Below are 26,736 nucleotides of genomic sequence, written 5' to 3' on the forward strand. Positions count from 1 at the left end.
GTGATCGTGTCAGTGACGTTTGGATCGCCACACCTGACAGACCTACTGTACCCCTGTCATCAGTCTCCTACTCCCAGAGGTGCACCTTACAAGCAATGTTAGAGTGACAGGGTTTCTACTTTCTTCTCTATTGTTGATATTAAAAATGAGAAATGTATGTCAAACTCTGTCATTTGTGTTCTTCTGGACTTAAAAGAAAAGAAAAGGTGCTTTACCCATGTGTATATTGTCTACCAAGTAGTTTTTAAAAAACAAAACAAAAAAAACGTAGCCATATCATACTGGCTAACTGTTGAAGGCTGGTAAAGAATTTGTTGACTGTTTGTTTCTCTGTCTTGGATGACTAACAACTTTGTCTGCACACAAAATAAATGCAACTGTTCTTGCTGTTGTTATTTGGGTATTAAAGTGATTGATGTGGAGTGAAATCCCTGTTTTTCTGCAAGGCTGCAGAGGGAAAATAACCCTGTTCTGTACAGCACGTCACCAATTAAGACACATTATTCTCTGTAGTGTTTAGTTTATTATACCTTAACCTGATTATCTACAGGTAATGCGAGTATGTTTTGACTGTTTGCATTCTTAATTATGAATTAAGCAGTATACCGGCAAAGTAATAGTCTGAATGGTCCTTTTATTCTGAAATATTGACCCGGAAATCATAACGTTTTTTTTTCCGGTCGCATGGAGTTGTGCTGTAGCGCGAAGTTCGAGACAACGGACTTAAACTGAGTTATTTCAGACACTCTGAGTAATGGCAGCTCAAATAAAGGATAAAGAAGCGTACCAACGACTGAACTACCTGTACCAGGTATGAACTCATGAGTAAAAGCTTCATTTTCCTTAAGTGACGTAGAGCAAACATGCTACTAGCTTGCTAGCCACCTAGCCAACGAGGTGGTCATGCTTTTTTTTTTTACTAAGCCGGCGTTCTCTCTTCTGACAGGCGGCTCATTGCGTTTTAGCTCAGAACCCGGAGAATGAGGAGCTGGCCCGGTTCTACTGCTTCACCCAGCGGACCATCGCCAGACGTCTGGTTCTTAGACAGTAAGTGAAGACTGACGTCTCGGGACAGCATCGGTGAGACGGGCTTCCCGTTACCTGGACGTGACTTCAGGTTTATTTAGAGGGTCACATCCTGTTGCTTCTGCTTCACATTCTGTATCTCCTCCCTGGCTTGACATGGTTTTCCACCGCTACGTGAGGTTTTAGAGGCACTCACATCACAAAGTGGCAGGTCAATAAACTGGTGTTTTTCAGGATTCTCATACATTTGAGTTTATTTTTCAACCACTCGCCAGGCTTTGAAGACTGGCCGAGATGGCACCTTTTTTAATCTGGTGAGCTGCCACATTTTCCACTGATTCCAGTATGAGTTGTCATCTGGACTGCCAGTCAACTATTTACATATTGAAATCCTCATTTCATACATAAATTCAGGGTTTAGCAAACGAGCGTTGGTCAGTTCAGTTTTATTCACCATTCCAATTCTGATCAACATTTACTTTGTCTCACCTTTACAAGTGTGTCTTTTAATTGTACTTCTATTGCAGAGACCCATCAGTGAAAAGAACATTATGCAAGAAGTGCTGCTCCTTGCTGATTCCCGGTGTTACGGCAACAGCGAGACAGCGAAGTAAGCCAGTGTGACGACCAGATTCCTGCGTCAGCCTGTGAGATACTGAATGCATTCATTCTCCGTTTGTGTGTCCGTAAGGAAAACACGGCAAGGCGCATCGCTTCACTGTGGTGCGGTGTCTCAGCTGTGGTCAGAGCAAGACATTACTGAATAATCCAGATTATTGTTTATGGGCGGACCGGCCTGAGGCTCAACAAGAGCAACAAAAGCAGGCAGGTAAGGTCAACTCTGCACCCATGGAAAGGTTCCTGAAGCCGGTTGAAGCTGTCGCTGCTTTCCTCCAAAGAATCAGCTGAGGCAGCTGACGCCGCTTGTGTAGTTTCAACATCTAAATACTAAGAGTTGCATATTCTGTGTTTTTCTGACTGAGAATGGTAAAAAAAAACAAAAACAGTACAGACCATTATTGTTCACTTTATGTTTGTGTTCATTCGCAGATCGAAGTCTTCCCATTAAAAATCAGCCAAAAGACAGAAAGTCTGATGAGCCGGTGGCCTCTAAACCCAGTTCAAGTACTGCTGGTACATAGCGGCAGACTGGGAAATATGACTGGCTGATATTTATTCTGTTTGCATTTTTTTATCTTGTGTTGGTCAAGTGAGTTTTTGGCCTCTGCTCACCCTTGGTTCTGCCGCCATGTGGTGTCCTGCGTCCTGTGCTTCCTTTTTCCTGAATCAGGTGATTCGTCTACTCCCAGAAATCTGTTAATGTTTGAAATGAAACACTCCTGGTTTTAGATGTGTTCCTTACCCTCTGGCATTGAGGGTGGAGCAATCGTGCTGAGACCATTCAATCAAAGTTATAATGAAGAGCTGAATCAACCAGGCGGCTCTAATCTGTAGCTGTCAACTTTATTTCTACTAATACATCAACACTAAACATTAAGAGGTCTGGAGATTTTTGGTTGAGGCACCTTGAATTTGCTTGGCTTTTACTCTGAAACAAGCCCCCAGAAATGTTACATTTTCTGCTCGGGGTCTGAATTATTGGACATTTGTTGGAATGTACCCACCGATGAGTTAATTTGAAACAAATAAAAAAAAAAGAGAGAGAAAGAAAATTGGTTTCACTTTTTCTTCTTTTCTGCTTTTTCTCCTTTTGGTACTCTGAAACGCGTCTTCTGAAAATACAATAGGTTCTTGGCAAAAATCCTTGGAATGTGGCCCATGTACAGGAGGAGAGCCAGAGTCATCCCTGGAAAACAAATATTCACGTCAGCCAGTGTGTTGGTGCGCATCACTCGTGCATTTAGAGTTCACCTTCTTGTCGTGTACCTGTGAAGGAACCCAGCCAGTAGACGACTGCGTACTCCGGGAGGGTGAACCCGGAACAGTGGAAGGTGAGGCCGTAAGCTAGGGAGGGATTCACGTAGCCGGAGGTGTAGCCTCTGGCTGGTGCATGGAAGGAGAAGTTGGTGTTACTCTAGTTACTCTAGTTACTCTGCATTATAATGAACACAGATGTTTCTGATATTTCTTTGACGTTTGGCGGGTGAAAGCACAAATATGTGTTTGATATTAACCTCTTTCACTGGACAATCCTTCAGTGTCAGCTTTCATATGAAGTTCACAATACTTTGTTAGGATAAAAGAAGGGCCAGGTTCATCTGAAACATACCTGTGTGGGACAGGAAGGTGAGAAGGGCAGCGCTCAGGGGCACCTGGATGAGAGCTGAGCTGCGCCCCAGGGCGAGCTGGACCAGGTGGAAGATGAGCGCGCACACGCACTCGGTGAAGAAGCCCTGGAGCAGAGAGACGAGCAGGGATGTGCTGCACTCTCTTGCCATCAGGTTTTTGATCATGTGCATGTCAGTCAGCTCCAGGCTCCAGTAGTATCCAGCCACCAGTAGAGCGAGGTGGGCCCCGAGGAACTGGGCTGCCACAGCCAGGAGGGTGGGCAGGGTGGAGGCCTGCAGCTGCAGGAACCTCCGCACGCTCACGGCGGGATTCCCCGAAGCATTGCCACTGATCACACGGTGGCTGAGCAGCACCACAAACAGCATGGTTACAGTCACATCAGGACCCAAGCCCCCTGCCCACTGACCCACCTCCACAATGGTCTGCACCTCCAGCCAGCAGGCCACCAGCATGAATGAGGAGGCGAACTCCAGAACGAAGCCAAACCTCTGCCATCTTTTAAGGAGCGCTCGGACCGAGACCGTGAAGATCACACAGGCCAGGAAGTATCCCAGAGATGCGTTGAGTCCAGACATGGCTCAGATCAGGCGTCCCCGCTGCTACTGCTCTAAACGAACGAGGGTCTGGCTGCTCTGCCTCTCAACGTGGCACACGCAAAGACTCGTGTCTTATCAGAGACACGTCAGGTTTTTCTCCCAGTACCACCTGCCAAAATACACATGGGCCTTCACAGGACAGGTCAGCACACCGGTCACCAATAACTGGATCAAAGCCTGAATGCTTCACTCAATGAATGGATGGATGGACATTTTCTTCAGTGCATAAACAAAGGCAAGACTTCTTTTTTTTTAAAGCCCTAAATAAAAAAACACACTGTTAAAAGAAGGAGAGAGGAATGAATGTGCACACCGCATTCAAATTTACAAAAAATAATTCAAAGTCATGTCGAAGCAGTAAGAGTTTAGCAAATGTTCTAATTATCTTTGCTCTTGTGGAAGTTGGCCACGCCTGAGCGGACCAGAGGAGCAAGAGACGTTCCCGGAACCAGGAAGCTCTGTGATGGCCAGCAGGGGGCGACTTCTGTGCTTGATGTTACTGCTTCATCGTCTCAGTAAACGAGAGCTAATTGGTTTATTATCTGAGTTGCAAGTTTTAAATCTGCTTCAACACAGCTTGATTTTCATTTTGGAATGTGTTTTGGTATAAAAACGAACTTGGACTGTAATATCATCATAATAAAACAAAACAAAAAGGGCTAAGCTTTAGCGAGCTGGAGTGACTGACAGGTCCTGACAACCCCTTGGTCCTATCCATCTCCACCTCCTGAGCACTTCAAGTGATGCAAAACAAGCACACATCCAGAATTCCAGGGTTCGCTCGTCAGTGGGTGAAGTCACACTCGATGCAGCCACAACCTAAACAGTCCCAGGGTGAAACCAATGAGGTCAACGTGCCAGAATAGAAGTAGTGGTCATTTTCACTCTTTAATTCTCTGTAACAGTGGTCAGTAACTTCCAAAATGCTGCTGAGTTTACATGCTAGCATGCAACATGTTGACCTCTGACACCTGGCTTAGTGACAAATCAGGTGAATTAGGCTTGACCTTTTATTGACCTCGTCACTTAGATCTTGGCTTTTCTTTCCAGTCCAGATATTTAGCTCCCGGACAAGAAAAGATGCTAGTAAAGGGTTTGTTTTTGTTTTTTTTTTAGTTACCAAAACCAGTAAAAGACTACTCAGTTGTATCAACACCCTCTTCCACTGTCATCAATTCCAGAGGCTCAGTTTGGGGAGTTAAACTGATTTGGGGGGGGGGGGGGGTGTCCTGAGGCAAAACAACCAGCAGCAGCATTTCACCAAAATAAGAAAATAAAAAATAAACTTGTGCAAAGATACAATCTGGATGACAGTAAATATGGATTTATCAGTGGAGCTGATGGCAGTGTGCAGAGGCTTAACACACTAAAAAAAGTTATTAGATGTGAACGGATTAGCCAGAAGGATCTGTTTGAACGGGCTCTCCCAAGCAGAAGAGATTGAGAAGACCTCATATAAATCAAGTTGTGGCCATGAATTTCTAATAATGTTTGAGTTCAACGCAAATTTAGTTGGCTTCATTTCTGGCATTTACTTTTTTTTTTTTTTTTTTACTGTTTTTTGGTGCTGACGTCTGTCCCTGTAAACAATGTCGATAAACCGCCTCGTCTCGTTCATGTCATGAGAGAATCAGCACAGACTCGGAATGTTGGGATCGTCTGTGAGGCTTCAGGCGGAAGTTGTGAAACGTCGGCAGTCTATGTGTGTGTGTATGTGTGTGTGTGTGTGTGTGTGAGAGAGAGAGAGAGAGAGAGAGAGAGGTGATGGCATCGCTAGAGCCGACTCACAGAGAGGAATGAGAACTTCTCGGGATGGAGGACAAACCGCGGACGATGTTCGTGAAGCTGCTAGCCGCGGTGTTTTACGGGCTAACGTCGTTTTTCATCGTCGTGGTGAACAAAAGTGTCCTCACCGGCTACAGGTAAGGGCTAGAGTTGAAATGCTACCGTGTTAGCTTGCAGCACGGCGGCTAATGGAAGTTGGGTTGGCTCGCCGATAACCGTGGAGCTCATTAGCTCAACGCAACTTTTAGCTAGCGATGGTGAGCTGGTGATGAAGACCAAAGCCTCACTTGCTGTTGCTATTCAGGAAGACACGATGTTTAAGTTCAAGGTTAGCTTAGCTTGCAAGTTGTTGCGTTCACTGACACTCACGGGGACTCCGCTGTTCCAGGTTCCCATCGTCAATATGTGTCGGGATCGGACAAGTAAGTCTTTTACTGTTTGAATATGCAACATAAGCGGTGTTGGTGTTGAACCGAGCTCCAGTGAATCCCTGCTGCATGCGTGTGTAGATGATCGCCACGGTGGTTGTGCTGTGGGTGGGCAAGGCTGCGAGGGTGATCAGCTTCCCGGACTTTGACGAGAGCATACTTCGCAAGGTGAGATCACCTGTCCTGCTCTGGTGTTGTTCTTGTGGATCGAGAAAAAAAAAGGAGAAGATGTTCAATTCATTGTCCGTCATGCTACCTGCCTCTGCAGACGTTTCCTCTTCCCCTTCTCTACGTGGGGAATCAAATCACTGGTCTGTTTGGGACTAAAAGGCTGAAGTAAGTTCACCTCACGTGTGTGTTTGTGAATGAAAGTCATTGAGATGATTTGGTCACCGCCGTTTGTGTCCTCCTCCACCAGCCTGCCGATGTTCACGGTCCTCAGGAGGTTCTCCATCTTGTTCACAATGATGGCTGAGGGATTCCTTCTCAAGTAAGAGACAACAGAAGATGCCAAACCTGTGTTTTTCAATCTCTAAAAAATTTTAACTGCTGGATCGAGGCAGCCAGGTAGAATTTCACAGCCCTGTCTTTGTACCTTTGACAGGAAGAAATACTCCAGGTCAGTCCAGCTGACAGTATTTACAATGATCCTCGGGGCGTTTATAGCCGCAAGGTACGTTGCAGTTTGTCCAGATGTCCTGACTGTTAGCCACACTGGAATTATCCGACACTACAAAGGGTTGTCCTGCTCTGATTGGCCTTCGCTTCTCGTCTTCATTCTCGTTAATCACGTGTAGTTTAAAGAGAACGTGTCCTAAAGCTAAATCATCAGGGACAGAAGGTGTTGTTACCTCCGTGACACTTTCTACCATGTTTCTCCCATCCAGTGCTGACATGTCTTTTGACCTGCAAGGCTACGTGTTCATTCTTCTGAATGATGTGCTGACGGCAGCCAACGGAGCCTATGTGAAGCAGAAGTTGGATGCAAAGGTATGTGGCAGGGCCGCCTCATGAATAGCCGCCATTGTTGGGTTGGAGCTGTTGAGCTGATGTCGGTGAAGTTAAAGAACACAAACTGTCCTTCAGTGTCTGGCTACAAGGACACTTTTACTCCGCATGGCACTGGTTCGTACCAGAGCTGATATCTGGTTAGTAGAGATAAGGTTCGTTTTCACCCTGTTTAGTCACCCGGAGTTAATCCCGACTATGCTGCCATTATTTATTTGAAACGTTTCCTGGCAGCACTTGATCGGCCCGTTGAAATACAGTTCAGACAAGCCAGACGTGTCTTGCAGCTTTTTTTAGTTCCTTTTCTTTCCCTTTTGAGCACCAGCAGCATTCTGCTCAGCTCTAACATTACAGCGGAGGCGGAACTGGATCCAGATTTAGGCCGTGATGCCGGTCGGGCGTCATCCGAGCTTGAAAGAGAAGGGTGTGAAAGATATGAATCAAATGGGCGAGCAGTGTAGTCTTGACGTCTGTGTGTTGTTGGGAATGCTGACAGACTTTAAAGTCATGCTTTGTGTTCTGACTCTGCTTTTTCCTGTACTGCTCGCTTCTGCTCATCTGTTTCACAGGAGTTGGGGAAATATGGATTACTCTACTATAATGCATTATTTATGATTACTCCCACTGTACTGCTGGTTCATGTGACTGGAGACATGCAGAAGGTAGGACATTTCCCCTGATGTGTGTTTTTTCAAAGTACTTCTACAAGATTCAGTCTTTGTATGTGGCATATTTTATAGATTTAATCAGTGGAAATAATCAAGTCAAATGGTTTGAGAGTAGTTTTGGACTTAGTTGTAATTATTTCTAATTACTGCTGGAGTTAATCCTGAATTAAAGTGAGTGTGCTTATTTGTAAGCAATAAGCATGGGTGTGTGCTGTAAATATGAGCTGTCGGTTTGTTGGTCAGTGTTGGCAGAGACCTTCTGGTTTGCCCAGCTGGGGCCCAGCAGCCAGAGAGGCACAAAGCCGCCATTATGCACCTAGAAGAGTAATAGCAGAAGAACCTACAACTTCCCGACTGAATATCCACAGGAGATAGACCACGGCCGAGTAACAACACGCTGAAATACTGTGTTGTTGAACCTCCTGTCAGCAAATATCAGCACTCAGCGCTTCACCCGTGTCTTTAGTCATCGTCTTTGATGAGTGAATGAACCAACGTTGGCTGAAAGGCGCTTATTGTCAAAACCAGAGAGGAAGATGAAGAAGATCCCCTTCTCTCCTCTGTGCGTGCGTTAGCTTAGCACAGTGAATCCTAGTGAATGGGAAGTGCTAGCAGGCGGCACAGTGGAGCAGTGGTCCTCACTGTGGCCCCCCAGCAAGAAGGTTGTGGGTGGAGCCCCGGCTGCAGCACGGGGTCTTTCTGGGTGAGTCTCTATGCTCTCCCTGTTCCTGCTGGGTTCTCTCTGGTACTCCAGCTTCCTCCCACAGTCCAAAGACATCAAGAGGGACCAGGTTAATCCAGACTCTAAATTGACCGTAGGCGTGGCTGGGAGAGCCAATGGTTGTCTGTCTCTATGTGTTGGCCCTGCCATGGACTGGTGACCTGTCCAGGGGGAAGGCTGCTGGGATAGGCTCCTTCCAGCTTTCTGCTGGCTGCACCGGTGAATGACATCACCACGCACGTTGTGTAACTTGTGTAAGCAACACCACGTGTGTGGTGACACTGGAATTGATAAGGGAATCGTTTACAAAATTAGCAAATGACTCCAAGGAATTGAAACAGGGGGAACCAATTCTCAACAAGAGCTGGTTTTCAATTCCCATCCCAAGGGTAAACTGTAGATAAATCAAAAAAAACAGTGCACCCACAGTACTCGGACTGCTGCATCTACTGAGTCATATTAAAAGCAAGCCGACCATTTTACACTTCACATCCTCATTGTGGTTCATTGCCGTCATTGTAGCTACTCAAAGAATCAAGGGCTGCTTAGCGGCAAAACAACAAGGTCCACAATAGTGAAGCCTTTAACGTTCCAAGACAAACAGACTTCTAAAAGTCACGTAATGTGTAATGATAACCAGAGTTATACTGCAAATAAACATGTACCAGTGTCAAATGACCCATTTCAGTGAGGCACAGTCCATGTTAAATCTAGAATGCACGTTTGACACCAAGATTCACATCAAGATGCAACAACCACAGCATCAGAAGTCGCAGAAAAAAGCACGACATGCATTACACACTGTTCATTACTAAAAATACCATGAAGTAGCCTTGGTGTTCCAGATATACCTGTTGTCTTAGGGGAGGGGAGGGCAGGGCAAGGGGCTGCACCCGCACAGTTCAACCCCACCCCCCATCCGAGGTCCTGTGGGTGCAGATGCCCTCACAGGCTGAGCAAAGCACCGTCGGAGGATGAGAGTAGCTGAAGACAAAGCAGCTGAGACGAGTGGAAATGGGCCCCTTGCTGCTACAAGGCACAGTGAGGAAGAAAGCACGGCTCTGCTGCCTCCTTTTGTTCACAGGGATTTAGAAAGTCACTCCTCACCCTGGGGCGATGCAGCTCATGGAAGGAGAAGCACAATGGAAACTCGGATGAAACATTAGTTCTTGAGTTATTTGTAGAAACAGTTGTCTGTGTCCAACCTACCATTTCTTCCTGCACCTGTGGTGGTTGTGTACCATAGTAGTGAGCCTTGTTCATCAGGTCTGATCGCCAGAGGGAATCTTGGGAAGCCGTGAGAGAAACGCATTCTTTTTTTCTTTTTTTAAATTTTTAAAGTGATACATCACCAAGAAAAGTAATTTGCCTTTCAGGCACTAACAGATAGGCGTGTTGTGCGACCAAAGGTGTTGCTTTTTCTCCACTGCATCACTTCTTTGTGACTCCAGAATACAGAAAGAGCCATCAGGTGTGTTTGAATCAAAGCTAATGGCGCCCCAGCATCCACAACAGCAAAAATGTCTGTTTACAAACTCTGAAGTGCATCATCTGGCACCATCCATGTCTTCTCTCTAAAAGTCAGTCCAAGTACCCTCGTGTGTATTTACTTGTCGTGTGTGTGTGTGTGTGTGTGTGTGTGTGTGTGTGTGTGTGTGTGTGTTTTCACCTGTTTCTTGTGTCTGCTTCTCTCGCCAGGCCATCGAGTATGACGGCTGGTCAGATGTATTTTTCCTCACACAGTTCATCCTCTCCTGTATTATGGGGTAAGAAAGCAACGTGCAAGCCGGCAGGCAGGATTGTGTTCACATGGCGGTTGAGCATCTGAACGATAGCCAATAAAGTGACAACAGGGTTGTGAAATCATCAGTCAGAGGGCGGAGTCAGGAGTGATTTATCAACATGGTTGCTTTGCAGGTTTATTCTCATGTACTCCACGGTGCTCTGCACGCAGTACAACTCTGCGTTAACAACTACGATCGTGGGCTGTGTCAAGGTAAGCAGCTCGCTGGTGGACAGCGACAGGAAAATCACAAACATGATTAACACCCTCAATGTTTCACTGTGTTGCAGAATGTCCTGGTGACATACATTGGGATGGTTTTTGGCGGGGATTACATTTTCTCCTGGACTAACTTCATAGGCTTGAATATCAGGTAAGGAATACCGTGGTTTTCTAACCTGTGCTCAAATGTTGGGGATGTTAAGGATCTTTTCGAAAGCACGTCATCTTATTTTGTAGCCCCATAGCAGATTAACAGATGAGATAAATGTCAGTTCAGAATGGGTCTTGTGTTGTGTTTTGAATGAATGAGAGACTCATGCTGCTACTGTAAAGCTCTCTTAAACAAAAGTCACACAGTTTCTGTGTGCATCTTCTTGGACTTTACTCCCTGGCGCACAGGTGAACATCAGCTTTATGTGCCAACTGCTTGTTTACCATCCTGGCTGGATCCAGACCAGAAGATTGAGACCCGACTCTCCTCTGTGCTGCATCAGAGAGCTGAGACCCTCAGGGACCAGCTGACTGCTGGTCAGCTTAGCATTGTCAATGGGAGTGAATGGGAAGTGTTAGCATGCCTCAGTCAAAAGTCACACAAGGCACTTCTCTCTTAAACAGACTCTGTATGCATGAATATAACAAGGGTTGTGTGTAACATTTGTTGTGAACTACTGGCTAGAATGAGGAGACGTTTTAGATCAGGCTCATGGTCCGAGCTGCTTTGGTGACACAGCGCATCAACAGCCCTGTTGTTGTTTTAGCCAACAAACCAGTTGTTGATGACCAGAAACCTCTTTAGTTCACGGCTCCTTACATGCTTTTACTCGTCTCCATCGTGGTGTTGCTGAATTCCTTGAGTTCTCCCTCCTTTTGATTTAAGTGAAGCCTGAGTCACGTCATGTTTAGTCGAGCGAGGGAGGAATGGAGCAAAATCACAACTCCGACACCAAGTGTTCAAGTCCCCCCTGGTGTTTTCGAGATGTGTTGCTGCCATCAAATTCAAAACGAGCCTTAAAAGTTTCAGAAAAGCCTTTGCTTTTTATATTCCTGCATATTAGAAATGGTTCAGCGGAATTGAGCTGAAATGATTTATAATCATGTTTATCTTAAGTAAATGTTTATGTGGTGATGAGCGTGAGTTAGGTGCTAAGTGTGTGTGTGTGTGTGTGTGTGTGTGTGTTGCAGTATCGCAGCCAGCCTGGTGTACTCCTACGTCACCTTCACTGAGGAGCAGTCCAGCAAAGCCAACGAGAGCACCAAACTGGACATCAAGGGCAAGGTTGTTGTATGACGGAGACACTGGAACTCTTTTTTTTTTTTTACCATGAACAGCGAGACTGTTTTATTTTTTATTTTTTTATTATTAGTTCAACTTTTATTTATAGAGTCTTTGGGAAGCAGAGGAATTGATGGGGACGCGCTTCGGAACTTCCTCTCCTCATTAGTTGGAGTTGCACCGTCACCGTCACGCTCCTGCTGCTGCCATGGTTACGAAACCCTCCGGAGTTTGTGGGTTGATTTTTTTTGTTTTATTATTATTATTATTATAATTATTTTTAAATGTTTGTATATTGATCCTTTTACTTGTGAGTATTGAGAAGAAGGGAAACATGGAACCAATATTATTTATATTACATTTCCAGATGTTTATATAAACCGAAGTGAAATGTTTGGATGACGTAAAGTTTCTTGATCACGTGAGTGAACAGCTGGAACTACGAATGGTTTCCGGCACACTTATGTGAGTTTTGAATTGTGCGAATAATGATTTTTAAAGGCACAGTCCCTATTTTAATGACCTTTTTCTGTTTAGCTGTTTACATGGAATGTAACTTCGGATGCCTTCCAAGTGAGATGCACTGACTCTGCCGTTTTCCTGAAATCTGTTGTAGTCTGTTACATTTATCTTTTTTTTTTTTTTTTTTTTGCGCAAACACTGTTATGAGCCTGTTACAGATGAACACGTCGTGACGGCGATCTGGCCTCGTCCGTCGAACAACCAAAGCGGGTGGGGCGGTGGGCTGTCAGTCCCCATCAAGTTTTGTGGCTTTAAATAATATTGCTGCCTCATTTTGGGAGATTTTGAAATGAAGAGTTTACATGTCGCTCCCTCACCACCACGGCGTGTTTGTGGTGGGCTGGAACTGGTTCTCTCTATGCAGAATTAGCAAACCACATGTATGTTGAGTGTTTTGTATGAGCGCCTCCGTTCGTATTCGACACAATGTTAGCGCACTTTGACCAGAGGCACCACCCGCCTCGCCTCCTGTTGCATTCATCAGTGAGATTATTGGACTTTTCAGGCTGTCAGAAATGAGTAATCTAAACCTTTTAATAGTCAGGTACGAGTGTTGACATGTTTTACAGTTTTATTACCTACATGATTTTATATTTATTACTTTTTTAGATTAAAATTCGTTTTGTAAGTGGAGTGGTTTGTAGATGATTAACGCTGATGTCATCAACACAGGAAGCATGGATTTGTAGCTCTGACACAATGATGTATTTTTACATTAAAACCGTCTCTGATATGAGGACTCCTCCTCTTCATTGGTAGAGCAGGTGAAGTAGCGGTGACGCTGGAATCCCTCCAGCAGCAGGCCCATCATAGATGGCTATCATTTACACACACAGCACTGCTCTCCATCTGTGCCAAGGATGCAAGTGAAGACAACAGGGATCAATAGGCTGCTGTTGCTTCTCACGTTCTCTGATTCTGTTTGCCGTCATCTGGTTAAGTGTGACCATATTTTCAAGCTGGCTTCAAGTCCAAGAGCAGTCTGCCTGTTGCGCTCGGATTATCGCCGCCCTCTGATCTGACAAACATTTTCTTGTACGACAGTTTTTTTTTTTCCTCTCGTAGAAAATGGATCGACACCGCCAAGTATTTCACAGTCTGCTCATCCGAAGTGTGACTCGGCGTTACTCTCTCTGCTGCCATATTGGCCCTGCTAACTCCTGTGTCTGACTGTGACAGTGAGACACATCTCCCTTTGCCCGGCCCTAAAAATGTGTCCAGCTGGCCACCTGGTTTCACGTTTCGTCATCGCCTACATCACAAGGTCAAGGGTCCCGTGGACGGGTCTTGCGTCGATCCATCATCGCCAGACCAGTTTAACATGGACTAGCTGTGAAAATCAGATGGAAAGGAAATCCCCCGCCTGAGTGGATACATTTCGCTGTAACGTCCTGGCCCGGGATGCTGCTGGACAAAAATGTTGTATTTATCACCCAGTTTAAAACGGTGTAAACAGGGACCAAGTCAACGTAAAAAAGCACTTCAAATACTTGTGTAGGGGTTCAGTGACAGCAACAACAAATACACAGGAAAAATAACATTTATACTGAATCCTCTGCCAGATGTAAATCTGCACCTCAGAAGCCCACATTTGGAGGGATCCATTGGCTCATCAAATATGTGAATTCCTTCAAGACAAATGGACATCAATAAAGAACCTGGACAAAGTTAGACAAATCCAGATTTAATAAAAAATAAACCGGACTATGCATGTCAAAGTGTTTTAGATAAACCTGCAACCATAACCAGCTCTGGTCACTCAGCTGTTGAGGCCGACAAAACCTGCTGGAGAGAAGAGAACCACTTCAAAACCCAGGACTGAAGGTAGAATCATGTAGAAAATGGTTATATCATGGATTACAGACAAAACTGCTTGAATTCAAATTTTATAATCATTTAAACTAAAGTTACTAGCAACAGGTAAAAAAATAAAAAAAAAGAGCCAGTAAAATTGCATTGTCTTTGCTAGTGGTTCGCCCCACACGGGTACAGAGCGGTCACCCTCATCCGTCTCCACTGCTGCCTCAACCCTCATCACGGAGGTGTGGGTGGTGCTGAAGGCTTGGTGAAAGTAACACTGACCGACGCTGTAAAAACTACAACGTAAACGTGACGGTCATGTGGCTGTCAAAAGAGGGGTCATCCTCTCACAACAATATTTTATCATTCAAATGTAAGAAGACAAAAAAACAACAACTGACCAGATCCCTTTCTGTTCTGCTTATATACAAACATTTTTTTTTTAAAAATCACAGCCATTCCAACAAGGAAGGACAACATGACAGCTGTGCTGCGACTGAACACAGCCTGAGTGACAGTTCGACTCAGTAGCGTCGCTTCAAGCCATCACAGCAGCGCGAGCGTAGACTGGAGGGAGTCCAGGGGCCGACCTGACAGCTGACGACTTTACAGACTTCCACCAACAGAAACCAGAGGGTTTCCTCTTGTAGAAGATTACCAGGCGGGCGCCAGCTAAACACGGTCATGACTCAGCCAGGCGGATGGGGTTCAGTGTTCATTTGGGATGAAGAACTCGATTTCCATTCTGGGTGTCTCGAGTCTGGAAGTGACTGAAACAGACCGATAATGATTGAGTCAAGCTAGACCCTCATTAACCAATCATCAGATCTGCAAAAAAAAAAACCCAAACAAAACAGTTCTTAACAGTGATTTTTATGTCCTTAACAACAGTGTCATCCTCAAGGATGAAAAAAGGTTAATCGATCACAGATAGAGTCTCAAAACGGATCGAGTCAAACCGCATCGTTGCCGACTTGCGGATCGAAACAGCGCAACTTTTCCCAGGACTGCGTCGAGTCTTGGATGATCTAAGAAACTTCATTCTCAGTGTGACATCCTTTTCACTTTCAAACATGGAGCCCAGCCCCACAAGTGCCTCTAAGATAAGCCTGACAAACTTGTGAAACGGGATGGAGGTGTGGCGGCTGCTGACAGGAGCGGGTTTACAACTCCGTCTCAAACTGGAGGAGCAGGACTGGGCAGCAGGGGACCAGTTACATTTGCAGCTATGAGGCCAGAACATGAGAAAGTGCAGTGCAGTTTGTTGGTTTTCTGTTCGGACGTCTTGCATAATGCAGGAGTTAAAAAAAACAAAAACAAACGTATTTCAGGTTCCAGATGGTACCACACTGAAATCTTGCTAGGACATTTCCTGGCAGCTCTTTAGGTGAGAGGTGAAGAAGGAGAGCAGGAACACTTTCATCTGCCAACCTCCTGCAGGAGCCGGATCGATCTGTCGTGATCCTGACTGTCTGGAAAAATGAGAATCCAGTCATTCTCCCCCAAGATCACCACCATCGTCTGCTTTTCGTCTTAAAGCAGAGAGAAAAGAACAAAATCAAATATATCACTTATTTCTTCCATACCAAAAAAACAAAAGCAAACAGGCTTTGTAGGGGACTGATGTGGGTGAAGGATTTAACAGTCCAACTGCCGGCGTGTCGGCACTACAGCATTATGAGGTTCTCCGCCATGTAACAGAGACTGTAGAAGTTACAGCCGATGCAGCAGAGGTTACAGAGGGACGACAGCAGTCTGTAGAGCCACAGACGACTGCTCAGGTGTCTGTACTTCACATCCGTCTCGCACAGCTTTGCGTAAGCTTCGCGGTTCGTGGACAAGCCGATATCCTGCCCCAGTCCACACGCCTGCTCGATGAGGTGCATGTCGGCCATGATCTCTGATGTCATTTGGCCAAACCACTGAGCGTTGATGGCTGCGATTGTCACAGACAGAAAGAAGATGAAGATCTGTCGGAGAAAGCAGAGACAGATTAACAAAATATTACCACACATTTTTTTTTTTCCCCACTGTTGTTTTTGCCAAGTGGCGAAGCCAAGAACACACCTGAAAGGCTTCTCTGTCATCCAACGTGTCACTGGGATGGTACATGGCGTAGATTGTGAGGTTAAAGAAAGCACATGCTGAACCCAGGTGGAGGTAGAACGGGACGAGATGACTCTGAATGAACCCGTACGTGTGTCTGTTAAGGTGGCTGTCCATCACGAAGCCTGTTCGGAAATCAGAGCGTCTCGTCAGCACTGCGAAGGTTTTTTTATTCCCAGAGAAAACATTCCCTCACAATCGTGTTGACGTCAGCAAGGAGGCTGACAACCTGAGGCTGTGAAGAGGCGACAGTTTTAGACGCACAAACTAATCAAACCCCATCGGTTTTCCTAAACTTGTGTGATCCATAATCAATTAACCCCCCTTTTAAAGTGCACGTTGTCAGGAAAACCATATCAGCACCTTCCTGTCAAAAATGAGCCGGTCTGTTTTGATTGTTTGCAAAGTATAATATACATCCAATTCATTACCACAAGTCTATATCACTCTATAACTCTGTTTTTCAGTAGACTTCATTTGTATGAAATCATACCAGACTACCTTTACACCTCCGGATCAAAGGTAACCTGATGACAACCAGGATGTAAATGTCGCTGCTGAGCTGGAACAGCAAGGGGTATTAGCAAAGGGAAGCAGCCATGAGGTGATTAATCACCTCACACCTTTCTACTGAGGTCAACAGTGTGTGTGTGTGTGTGTGTGTGTGTGTGTGTGTGTGTGTGTGTGTGTGTGTGTGACACCAACTTGAAACGAAGGTGACCCAGATCTGCATGCCCCAGTAGGTGGAGAGCAGGACCAGCTGCAGCAGCTTCACCGCGTATGTGGGCTCCTGGTATGTGGACATGCTTCTTCCTCTCCGCTCTTCTGCAGCTGCCTTCACTTTCCAGACCAGCTGGGGGGGCTTTCAGGGACACGAACACTCCTCCGCGCTGTCAGACCACAATCAAATAGTCCCAGTAAGACTTCTGACGTGCAGCAGTGTCAGGGGCGGCTCATGCAGATTCAGAGAGCCTGATGTTTTTAATGACGTTAATAGTGGGACCAGTTCAGGAACCACGCGCTAAGAAAACTTCCGAGTTGTTGTCAAGGAGACTGCCCAGACCACCTCAGCCCAAAAGGGGCAGAGACTTGCTAACCTCAGCTAGCAGGTGTAAACCCCCCAGTCACTAACTTCATGAAACCAGCCGGCGAACTGTTGAACGTCCCACCGACCGACGGAGCCCCACAGTTGCGGTTGGCGGGGCGGCGACGCTCCTTCAATGTCACCTTTGTTTGGTGAGCTTGTAGTTAGCTAGCGTTGCTGCTTAGCTAGTAACTACTGAGGAATACCACCAAGTGTACATACGGGTTTATTTAAGGAGTGACGTGTGAGGGACACCTTTATAGCGACAGAAGAAGAAAAACAACCAAAGCTAATACTCTTACCTTTAAAAGTAAAAAGTTGTTCCGTGTGTCCAATAACCTGAGGCAACCAGTAGCAGACAGCAGGCTCTGACAGTACTACTACTAGTACTACTACTGCTGCTGCTACTGCTCCTCACGGAGGGAGGAAGGCGGAACCACACACATTTGGTGCTGCAGAAAATGCTGCCTCTCACCCGCAACAAACCTGGTTCCCCCTCGTTCAAGAGGAGTGACTATTGCGAGGTACAATATGTTCTAATCTGTCTGGCCCCTCAGAGAGAAACTGGAAGGCTGAATGATAAAGTTAATGTGACAGGAAGACATCTCAGCCTGACAGCGTGCGTGGCTGCACTACAGGAGCATAAACGACCAGGGGAAGCCCTATTATCGTGAGTGAAAAGAAAAACAGTTATTTTTGCATTCTTTTTGTTGAACCAGTGTTTTCTCAGCCAAGACATCATCAGCTGTCACCATCTCTGACATCAGAACCCTGACTTCCCCACTCAAGTCAGTAAACATGATAGTTACGCAACCCATGGCTCCCGGCCCCAACAGGGGGTCTGAGAAGTTGCTCCGTGGCCTCACTCACTCACTCAGGCCGCCGGTGCTGTCACAATCCTCCTCCAGCTTTAACGAATTCCGTAGCTTTTAGCTTCATCCAATAGTAAGCAGGAATACCATTTTTTTTCCCCAGAAAACTTTTTTTTCTTTAATTCTTAATCATATTATTAATAAATCGATTTATACAGTCCATTTAGATATAATAACAGCACCCTTTAGGCTACGAATAATCATCCAGATTTTTACAGACATGTATCAAAAGTTAGTTGGCTCTCAGTCAGGCTGACCTGTATATAAACTGTGTGCGTGGAAATAATAAGCTCACTTGTAAAAACATGGAAACTTTTCCCAACATGCACATTTAAAAAAAAGAAGAAAAAAAAAGCAGAGAGACATTTGGGGCATCAGCTCAAGTACAATTTACAGAGGATTTCTGAATCAAGCAGCACATGGAATCAGAATGATACAAGAAGCACCGGAGGGCTCTGATGGCACAAGCTGACTGTCAAACAAAGACTTTCTCAGCCTCAGAGAATGCCGGCATGCATCTTTGTGGGAATATAGTAAAAGTCATAGCTGTCACTGAGAGGGAGGCGCCTATGAGACCCATCAGCCGGGAGGGGTGCTGGAGGTCAGTGTCGGGCCGATTTACAGATTTTGTTGTAAACCTCTGGGAAGGCCTCCTCACAGCCCAGCTTCTGTCTGAGTCTGTGATACAGCTGTCCATCAAACATGTCCCAGAACTCTTCACGGTCCATGTACACATCTGCATACAGCATCTGGAACCTGCGGTGGGCGTATGAAGAGTTGACGAGCATTTTAGTATCACGTGTAAATATATCGGAATGTTTGTATCATGTGAGACTCACCCATGCGCGTCTCTGACGAACTTCTCCAGCTGACGTGTTGATGCTTTAGCTTCAAAGTGTTTGACTTTGGGCTCTCCGTAAGCCCCGATGTCGACGTACAGCTCCTCCTCTTGACCTTTGGGGTGAACCATCCCTCTGCCGGGGGGCAACAGGAATGGACACAGCCAAAGAGGGTAAACCTGAAATAACAGTGAAGCCTTTGCATGAATACACGTCGTAAAAACAAAGGTTTAGAGGGTCTGTCCTCATTTAAGTCCGACCTGAATTTCCTGGTGAAATTGTGTGATTGCAGCCTGCAGCTGCCTCATGGGAACCAGCATGTCCTGGACCACGTGGTGCTGCTCGTAAAGCCGTCGGATGGTTTCTCCCTGAGTGAGCTTCAACAGAGAGATCTTGGGAGGCACCATCCAGCCAAAGAGCCAGCGGAATACAAGGTTGTTGCCGAAGGGAATGATATCCTGGAGAAAAGACACAACATAGTATTCATTAAGTATCTGCAAATGCTGTGTAAGTGTAGACAGCCTCGACACAGCTGACTGTGAGTTAGCTTAGCACAATGAATGGTGGTGGGTGGGAAGTGTTAGCATAGCTTCATGAAAAGTCTTTATGTACACATTTCTCCTGAATAGTCTTTGCCAGCATTAATATAACTGGGGTCATGAATAAGATTAGATATGAAATAACGATCTAAAATGGTAACATCTCATCATTTTCGAACCGCTCAGCTAATTCCCAGACTCCTGACAAGATGAGAGCAAACTATAATCCTGACATGGATCTACATGATGACTGCTTTAATGACTGAAGTATGCTAACACTTCCCATTCACTACCAGTCCCTGTGCTAAGCTAACAAGCACAGAGGAGAGAAGGGAGGCCATCTTCTTGTAGGGCTTTGGGGAGAATACAGAATACATTTGCCAAAAGTTGGCAATTTCCTCTTCGTTGTTGATTGTTGTAATTCCTTAACTTTTCTTTTTGTGCCGTCATAAGAGCATGGTGACTATGTCACTGTCTGTCGTAGAGGAAAGTGTGTGTTTATTTATGCTACAAGGAGAGCACAATAGATGCTTTTGAATATTTCCCTTGTGAGATTTATTTTATTCAAGACATTGAAACTGTTTCACAAAAATTGTCATGAGTCTTCATGTGAGAGACACTGATGTAACTCAACTGCAATTCAGCTGCATTCCACTAGAGGGAGCTACCAACTCACAGACTGGTATCACACACACACACACACACACACACACACACACACACACACCAGCGAGTCTATTACATATATAACAGGTCGATCACGCCATCAGTCCTGCTTTTGTGTGGTTACTTCTCTCGGTGCTGTCCGCTCAGCAACAGTGTGTTCAGAAACCCAGATGTAGCTCCTTTAGAGGTCTTCCAGACCAATACCATGCATAATTCATCACCCCATTTACTGTTCCAGAAAACAAAGGATGCCATGCCTTTCTAACTAATGGCTAATGGGGCGTGTGTGTGTGTGTCTGTGTGTGTGCACGTGCGTGTGTGTAAGACAGAGCGAAAGTGAGCAAGCAGATGGTACTGTAAGATGATGATAAGCCAAATTCTGGCAGATATACACACTCCTTTAATGTAGTTCTTCAGCTAATGTGTGTGTCCTGTAAGTACCTGAAGCTCCCAGAAGATGCTGCGTGTGTGTCTGTGGTAGTACTGTCTCAGAGGGATGTACTCCACTCCAGTGAAGTCGCCTTCCAGGTAGCCCCCCACGTGTTTAAAGAACCAGGGTTTAAAGTGGAGGCCGATCCTATTAATCTGATGCCACAGGGAAGAGAGTCATGAATCACTGAGAACACACACACACACACTCACACACACGCGCTCTCACCTTATCTGGCTCTGCGTGGTCTGTCATGGTTCCGGTCATGATGACTGCTGAGTCCAGTGTGTACTGGATGCCCTCAACAAACGTGTTCTGTTTGTTCTGCGATGCTTCCGTGAAGCGTCGGCAGATGTTCTCCAGGCCTCTGACGGGCTCGTAGCGCAGCTTCACCCAGGGTTTAGCGGGAACAATTTTTATCTCAGCTGCAACGAGGAACCCCAGAGTTCCACAGGACCACGGGACAGCGTGGAAGAGGTCCGAGTTCTCCTCCTGTGAGGAAGTCATAAGGAAAGTATATTCATACATCTGACGGGCCCATTTGGCACGTTTGTGCTGAAGGTGGTCGCAGGGAGTCTAACGCTACACTATTTGTCTTAATGGTGGCTGCTGCTGGCACAGTTAACTCTGGTTTTCTAATGCAACCATGAGTGCATTCATGTGAAAGAAGAGTTCTTAATTACAAGGCATATAATTGGAACCATGAGTGGACCGATATGAGATAACCCCCACAGGGAAATTAGATTCCTGCAGCAGAGAACGTGATACTCAGGAAGACTGGATAAATACTGCATAATTGCACAACTATGACGCAATATGGAACAACTGAATGAGTAGGAATGACAGACGGTCTAAATATAAGTGGTACATCTTCAGTAGCCGAATATAGAGCAGTGGTTCTCCGTCTGGGGTCAGGACACCCATGGAGGTAGAGAGATGATTTTTGAGGGTCATCCAATGGTTGGGTGTTAAAAAACAACTCTGGAGTGGTTTTCTCACAGTGGACTTTCATTAACAGTGCCATAGTTGCCCTGATATGATTGGCTTCATCGACTGTGTGACAATCAAATTGTTCCTGCACACAACGACTGGTTTAAACTACAAAAAAAAAAAAAAAAAACAACACCCTGGGAAGTCTGAAAACAGCTTCTAAACTAAGGCCTGTAAAATAATAAAACAACACAGTAGTTGTTGTAGTTTCGTTCCACACTAAAAGCCCAGTAATTGCAGTATTATGAGAATAAATTTCCCTACATGTTATTTTAGGACTAAACAATCAATAATCAACCCTAAAACCCAAAATGAAATTTCTCATTTTGTCGTTGGGCAAAAAAGGGGCAGGACCAACTCTAAAGTATGCAAAGTACATGATGTATGCCAAATAGTCGATGGATTATTCACATGGAGATCATTTTACCTTCCATATTGATATGAACATACTTTTTTGTTAAATTTAAGGCTCCGTTCTGCACTCAAATCAGAATAATCTACAAAATGATATTTTCCTCTAAAGACCCGAAGAAAGAGCTTGAGTTTATCATCTCATCAAGGCTTAAAAGATAGAACACCAGGCTAAATTACCATGCAGCTGTAATTACCATTAAGCCTATTATTAAGTCTGCTCGTGTGTTAACCCCTTGCTGTGCATCGGAGGTTACCATGGTGACATCCCCATGGTGATCCCCTTAAAATTGAGCCAGCTCAGTGACACCAGGAACGGAGAAAGCGTCTGACCCTGCTCACCTCAGTGCAGCGGAGTAAGCTGCCGTCGGCGAGAACCAGCTCGTAGGCCACACAGATGTGCTGGAACAGCCCATAAATGTGGGAGGAGGACTCAATGCCTGTGCCCATCACCAAACCACCTGAGAGAGGAGACGGAGTATGACATTCGCTCTTCAAGCTGACAACAAGCAGACGGCGGTGTGAGCGGAGGTGTGCGTGAGCTGTGTGTGCCCGCGTGGATGGCAGGATAAATGAATGTACTGCAGCTTGCTGGGAAAACATTAGATTGTTGATGCACAGTTTATGGCATCAGGAAATCCATTATGAAACCCGATCCGAGGGTGCTTCCACCACTGCAGCCATTTCCTGCCACTTTCAACTTCCAAGCTACAACATCAGACCTCTAACACAATTAGAGAAGTCGCTGCAGCTCTGAACAGGATACAGACATGGACGTGCAGCGTTTGCATCACTCCAAAATGAGAAATATTCTGCTATTTCTAGATAATCAGAGTGGGATTTCTCTCTCTGACAAGTCCCCGGAAAATAATCCATGACATGGATAACTTACCAACGGTGAGGTCATCCAGCTCGGGGAGCACTGGCAGTGTCCAGCCAATAGAGTTAAGGAGAGCAGTCACCTGACCCATGTTGGCCAGTGGCTCAACTCTCACCACCTAAAAAATAAAGGCTGCTGTGATAAAATCAGACTGACAAATCACACCGGACACACTGTTACAAAACACTTGAAGGACAGACGTCAGCCTCTCCACTGGTGAAACATCAAGGGAGATAAGAAAGCGTATCTACATTTGAATCACAGTGACCCTCATAGACGTCCACTGCATTTTACAAACTGTTTTCTGGTATCGACAAAGTTTTCAGCAACACTTTCCATCTTTGTTCTCACCAAAAAACACACAAAAAAAGATGGATAGAAAAACTGGGAATAAATTGTTAACTAAGCTTAAGTAATGCTTGTAATAAATAGTTAATCATGCTTAAGTAATGCTTATTCAGCAATCTTTTATACAACACTTAGCATGAAATAACCACGCATCCTTTCTGTAAAGGGTTACCGAGTTTCCCTGTCCAATGAGGGACAATTAAATTTGCATTAACTTTATGTTTTACTTTGATTTAAATAATTGGGCTCGTTCCTGACCCGTCTAATCGGGGTTTGCAGGCCTCAGCAGCTATTTTGGTGAGTTCAATGTTAACGAAGCAAAAGAAACGATGGACACAATGAGGCGACCACAGAGCGGCCATTCACACGACCATTTATCCACCGAGCTGTTTTAAGACATAAACATGACGTTCTTCACGCCGGACTCTAAATACACAAACGTGAAAACATGGGCAAGGGACACCGCGGCAAAAACATTCGACAGGAGGCTCAGCCTGACGATGTGAGAGTGAGAATTCATAAATGACGCTGTCCTTGCGTGAATTAAAAGGCAAAGCATCGTCAATCACCTACACCTGGATGAGGTCTCGGTGCAGCAAGAGCAGCGCAGTTTTCTGTTTCTTCTCCTGAGAGAAGCGCGTGAATGTTTGCGACACAGGATTTGGTGGCATTTCCACTCCGCTCAAAAACAAACAGCTATTACTCGGGATTATTTCCAGAGCTTTTATTTATCTTTCTTTTCTTTTTTTTCTTGAGACAAATCTACGAGCTGGTCAGTGCAAAAAATGAGGCTTTGTGTAAGCAGCATCACAACACCAACAGAAAATCCCAAATGTGTTTACCACAAAGAAAAATCACACTTGAATATTTGTTTTGCATGGTGTTATACATTTTAACCCATTAAAACCTCCACAAGCCAAATGCAAAGAGTAACTGAGGAAGTGGTGTTGTTGTTGCCAACGAGCACACAAGCGCGCACCAGGGAGGGTATCTCTTTGTCCACCAACCATGAAGTTAGCATAGCCATGTTTTGTTTTTTTTCCCCATCAAGATAATCTTCACAAATGAATACCACCCCTATATGAGAAGTGTAAATGAAAATTAGCAAATGCTACGCTATCTCGTTTAGCCACTTGCTTGCAACCGCCTTTTTAAAGACACATAGCAACTTAGATATTCATGAGTTCAGTATTTTACGTCGTAGAGCAAAACATGAAAATACAGTGAACTAGTGAAGACTCATTCCTGCCCACATTCAATGAATCCTGCCTGGACAGTGAGCAGGTAGGGGGATGATCTCTGATGCACTGTAGGATGCTAATGCTCTGCTAGCAGCTTAGCTGTGCATTGAGCTAAATGCTAACATCAACCTGCAGACTAGCTCACAATGCAACACAATTTTTTTTTTTTTTTTTAGTAGTTAACAGGCTTCAGTAACATTCAGCATAACATAACATAGCAAATTAAAACAGGCTGCTGGGAATTGAAGTATTTAAGCAAGTATTTCTCATTACTGGGCAAACAGGTCGACCTGATGATGAGGATCGAGGACACGTTGACAGAAAACCTCAAGTATTTATGTTATGTTGAGGGTGACATTAAAGTGCTCATTCTAATGGCAACATTCTTAAAACTACAGATGTAAACTACATTGAATCTTCACCTGTCCAATAGTTTATATACCTCAGTCTCAACCCAAGTGGTGCATTAGCAGCTTGGGTGCTGTACTGTTAGACCAGCTAAAAATAAAGAACCTGAATAGTGAGGCTCAAGTTATAACAGCAGATATTTTAAAATGGCTGACATGTCACCGCAGGAAACACACAGCTGTATCAAGGCCATCGAGGAGGACTGTATTCCAAAGTGTAGTTCTCACACGGTGGCTCTGTAATGGCCTCCATCTTGTTCAACATACTAAACCAAAGGCGGTTGTGATGGTGCATGCGTTGCTTCGTCCCACCTGCCTCTCTGTGTCCACCTCCAGAATGTCCATCATGTTGATCATGATGTTCTTGTGCGTTTTCTTGTATTTGCCCACTCTGAGAGACACAGTGAGCCAGCCGGGACGGCCCGTGCACATGAAGGTCTTGCCGCCCTCCTTCCTCCACTCGCGCACCTGAAATGTGCCAGAGCAGAGGTGAAGACACAGAGGCGGACTGGCGGTGAGCAACAGCAGGCCCTTTTCCCAGCAGCCTCAGCTGGAATCAGCGAGTGAGCGGGGCCTTGTCCCATTTCGTGGCCTGGGACCTTGTTTTTATTCATAATGGCTCAACAACAACAAGAGGACATAATTCATTAGATCAACTACACGTGTTTAGCAGTAAGAAATCTCAAAATGGCTGCTGTGAAAAGGGCCTATTCGCCCTTCAAAGAGACAAAAACAAACACAATTACAGACCTGCTGAGGTTGGGTGTCACTACCCATGATTCCTTGGAAAAATGAACCCATGTGGCACAGGAATGTCCTCGTCTATATCTGTGATTTAGGCTAGTAATTGCGTTTTATCATGTTAATTACCACATACTTCAGATGCTTTAAGGTGCTTTAAATATTCAAGTATAAACACTTCATTGCATATTCTGAGTACTGTGAATGATACAGGAATTTTGTGGCTGATCCTGATATTATAGGTTAAGAAAATCCAGCTGAAATAGCTGCCTTTTGTCTTTCTTTCTTCTTTCTTTTCTTTTTTGGCAGTGAGGCTTCAAATGTGGTTGGCAGGTACTTGTTGCAAATGTCAAGTTGGACATGTGGCAGTAACTTCAGTTTGTGATACTGGAACGTTAGGACCGATGCCTCCACACCGATATATCTGCGATATTATCGGTCAGCGGATTCTATCACCTGGACTCTAATCCCGAGGTGCAGCACATGGATACTTTTAAGTGAAATGTAAAAAAAAAAGTTTTCCCTCTTAGTAATGTCTCATTCGTTCACACACACAAACACCTGTCGCTGGATGTCTCGCACTCTCTGATCGTGCAGTTTGGGAGCAGAACACATCTTGAAGATGAGCCAGGCTCGGAGGTAGTAGTACACATCGAAGATGACGGAGAGCGGCAGGAGGAACAAACACACGAACATCCACCTCTGGTGCACCAACACATAGTCCAGACCTTTGACTTTGACCCACAGCAGGAACAGAACCACCAGCACTGATAAGTACAGCAGCGGCTCCATGGCTTCGTCACAGCTTCACTTCAGTCTGTCCAAGTTAACAAAAACGTCTAGACAGTTGCAGCAGTTTCTGGTCCAACTCCACTGAACCACTGGACTCAGCGGTGATGGCCCACATTGATTATTTCGGTGTGGAACAGGCTCCTGATAGACCCCGCGCCAAGATAGGTGATCGCGCCCCCGGGCCGCTCGCCAGCTAAGCTGTGATTGGCTGGCTGTCTCACAGAGGCGGGACAAGCAGGACAAGCCTGAGTCAGCAGCGAATCACAGCGCAGAAGCCTTTATGAACAGACACCAATCACCAACCGGAG

The 26,736-nt window shown here is 45.3% G+C and overlaps 5 protein-coding genes across 9 annotated transcripts; 2 read left to right on the forward strand and 3 right to left on the reverse strand.

Moving 5' to 3' along the window:
* The first annotated feature begins 667 nt into the window (after positions 1-667).
* On the forward strand, positions 668-2,699 carry rpp21 (ribonuclease P subunit p21). Its single transcript, XM_086224772.1, has 5 exons — positions 668-811; positions 947-1,047; positions 1,554-1,636; positions 1,718-1,855; positions 2,077-2,699. Exons 1-5 carry the CDS (start codon positions 755-757, stop codon positions 2,166-2,168), a joined length of 471 nt encoding a protein of 156 aa, XP_086080898.1. The 5' UTR covers positions 668-754; the 3' UTR covers positions 2,169-2,699.
* Positions 1,479-6,239, reverse strand: aqp12 (aquaporin 12). 2 transcript variants are annotated; one of them, XM_086224770.1, is made up of 4 exons: positions 5,661-6,239; positions 3,257-3,981; positions 2,914-3,030; positions 1,480-2,833 (listed from the first exon to the last, which is right to left on the reverse strand). In XM_086224770.1, the coding sequence occupies exons 2-4, from the start codon at positions 3,849-3,851 to the stop codon at positions 2,706-2,708; spliced, it is 840 nt and encodes a 279-aa protein (XP_086080896.1). In that variant the 5' UTR covers positions 3,852-3,981; positions 5,661-6,239; the 3' UTR covers positions 1,480-2,705. The 2 variants fall into 2 exon arrangements, with proteins under 2 accessions (XP_086080897.1, XP_086080896.1); XM_086224771.1 differs by lacking the exon at positions 5,661-6,239 and having other exon boundaries at positions 1,479-2,833; positions 3,257-3,860.
* LOC147250265 (nucleotide sugar transporter SLC35D2-like) lies at positions 5,416-12,410 on the forward strand. Its single transcript, XM_086224769.1, has 12 exons — positions 5,416-5,794; positions 6,046-6,079; positions 6,167-6,253; positions 6,354-6,421; positions 6,504-6,575; positions 6,690-6,758; positions 6,973-7,075; positions 7,663-7,755; positions 10,181-10,248; positions 10,400-10,478; positions 10,556-10,638; positions 11,670-12,410. The coding sequence occupies exons 1-12, from the start codon at positions 5,685-5,687 to the stop codon at positions 11,773-11,775; spliced, it is 972 nt and encodes a 323-aa protein (XP_086080895.1). The 5' UTR covers positions 5,416-5,684; the 3' UTR covers positions 11,776-12,410.
* Positions 12,411-13,538: 1,128 nt separating this feature from the next.
* LOC147250266 (transmembrane protein 205) lies at positions 13,539-17,831 on the reverse strand. Of its 3 annotated transcripts, none has more exons than XR_015119299.1 (5): positions 17,575-17,831; positions 16,894-17,078; positions 16,150-16,313; positions 15,669-16,052; positions 13,539-15,550 (listed from the first exon to the last, which is right to left on the reverse strand). XR_015119299.1 is itself a non-coding variant. In XM_086224775.1 (4 exons), the coding sequence occupies exons 2-4, from the start codon at positions 16,991-16,993 to the stop codon at positions 15,750-15,752; spliced, it is 567 nt and encodes a 188-aa protein (XP_086080901.1). In that variant the 5' UTR covers positions 16,994-17,078; positions 17,575-17,829; the 3' UTR covers positions 13,539-15,749. The 3 variants fall into 3 exon arrangements, 1 of the variants encoding a protein (XP_086080901.1); XR_015119300.1 differs by having other exon boundaries at positions 13,539-14,852; positions 15,514-16,052; positions 17,575-17,829; XM_086224775.1 differs by having other exon boundaries at positions 13,539-16,052; positions 17,575-17,829.
* A 416-nt stretch (positions 17,832-18,247) lies between these two features.
* dhcr24 (24-dehydrocholesterol reductase) lies at positions 18,248-26,590 on the reverse strand. 2 transcript variants are annotated; one of them, XM_086224774.1, is made up of 9 exons: positions 26,365-26,590; positions 25,208-25,363; positions 22,912-23,017; positions 22,362-22,480; positions 20,847-21,110; positions 20,630-20,773; positions 19,244-19,441; positions 18,984-19,162; positions 18,248-18,900 (listed from the first exon to the last, which is right to left on the reverse strand). In XM_086224774.1, exons 2-9 carry the CDS (start codon positions 25,325-25,327, stop codon positions 18,747-18,749), a joined length of 1,284 nt encoding a protein of 427 aa, XP_086080900.1. In that variant the 5' UTR covers positions 25,328-25,363; positions 26,365-26,590; the 3' UTR covers positions 18,248-18,746. The 2 variants fall into 2 exon arrangements, with proteins under 2 accessions (XP_086080900.1, XP_086080899.1); XM_086224773.1 differs by having other exon boundaries at positions 26,198-26,590.
* Positions 26,591-26,736: the final 146 nt, after the last annotated feature.

The sequence above is a fragment of the Aulostomus chinensis genome, chromosome 14 (genome assembly GCF_037954235.1).
Source record: "Aulostomus chinensis isolate RoL2024-O1b breed Wild chromosome 14, RoL_Achi_v1.0, whole genome shotgun sequence".
Lineage (NCBI taxonomy): Eukaryota > Metazoa > Chordata > Actinopteri > Syngnathiformes > Aulostomidae > Aulostomus > Aulostomus chinensis.

Coding starts and splice junctions, on each gene's coding strand:
- rpp21 (XM_086224772.1), top strand. CDS start 755: ATGGCAGCTCAAATAAAGGATAAAGAAGCGTACCAACGACTGAACTAC. Junction 1,048..1,553: donor AGACGTCTGGTTCTTAGACA/GTAAGTGAAGAC, acceptor CTTCTATTGCAG/AGACCCATCAGTGAAAAGAA. Junction 1,637..1,717: donor GGCAACAGCGAGACAGCGAA/GTAAGCCAGTGT, acceptor TGTGTCCGTAAG/GAAAACACGGCAAGGCGCAT.
- aqp12 (XM_086224771.1), bottom strand. CDS start 3,851: ATGTCTGGACTCAACGCATCTCTGGGATACTTCCTGGCCTGTGTGATC. Junction 3,031..3,256: donor CACCTTCCTGTCCCACACAG/GTATGTTTCAGA, acceptor TCCATGCACCAG/CCAGAGGCTACACCTCCGGC. Junction 2,834..2,913: donor CTGGCTGGGTTCCTTCACAG/GTACACGACAAG, acceptor TTTGTTTTCCAG/GGATGACTCTGGCTCTCCTC.
- LOC147250265 (XM_086224769.1), top strand. CDS start 5,685: ATGGAGGACAAACCGCGGACGATGTTCGTGAAGCTGCTAGCCGCGGTG. Junction 6,080..6,166: donor TATGTGTCGGGATCGGACAA/GTAAGTCTTTTA, acceptor ATGCGTGTGTAG/ATGATCGCCACGGTGGTTGT. Junction 6,576..6,689: donor GCTGAGGGATTCCTTCTCAA/GTAAGAGACAAC, acceptor TACCTTTGACAG/GAAGAAATACTCCAGGTCAG.
- LOC147250266 (XM_086224775.1), bottom strand. CDS start 16,993: ATGTCCACATACCAGGAGCCCACATACGCGGTGAAGCTGCTGCAGCTG. Junction 16,314..16,893: donor CTGGGTCACCTTCGTTTCAA/GTTGGTGTCACA, acceptor ATTTCCGAACAG/GCTTCGTGATGGACAGCCAC. Junction 16,053..16,149: donor ATGACAGAGAAGCCTTTCAG/GTGTGTTCTTGG, acceptor TTTCTCCGACAG/ATCTTCATCTTCTTTCTGTC.
- dhcr24 (XM_086224773.1), bottom strand. CDS start 26,428: ATGGAGCCGCTGCTGTACTTATCAGTGCTGGTGGTTCTGTTCCTGCTG. Junction 23,018..25,207: donor AGGTGGACACAGAGAGGCAG/GTGGGACGAAGC, acceptor TTTATTTTTTAG/GTGGTGAGAGTTGAGCCACT. Junction 20,774..20,846: donor ACCACGCAGAGCCAGATAAG/GTGAGAGCGCGT, acceptor CTGTGGCATCAG/ATTAATAGGATCGGCCTCCA.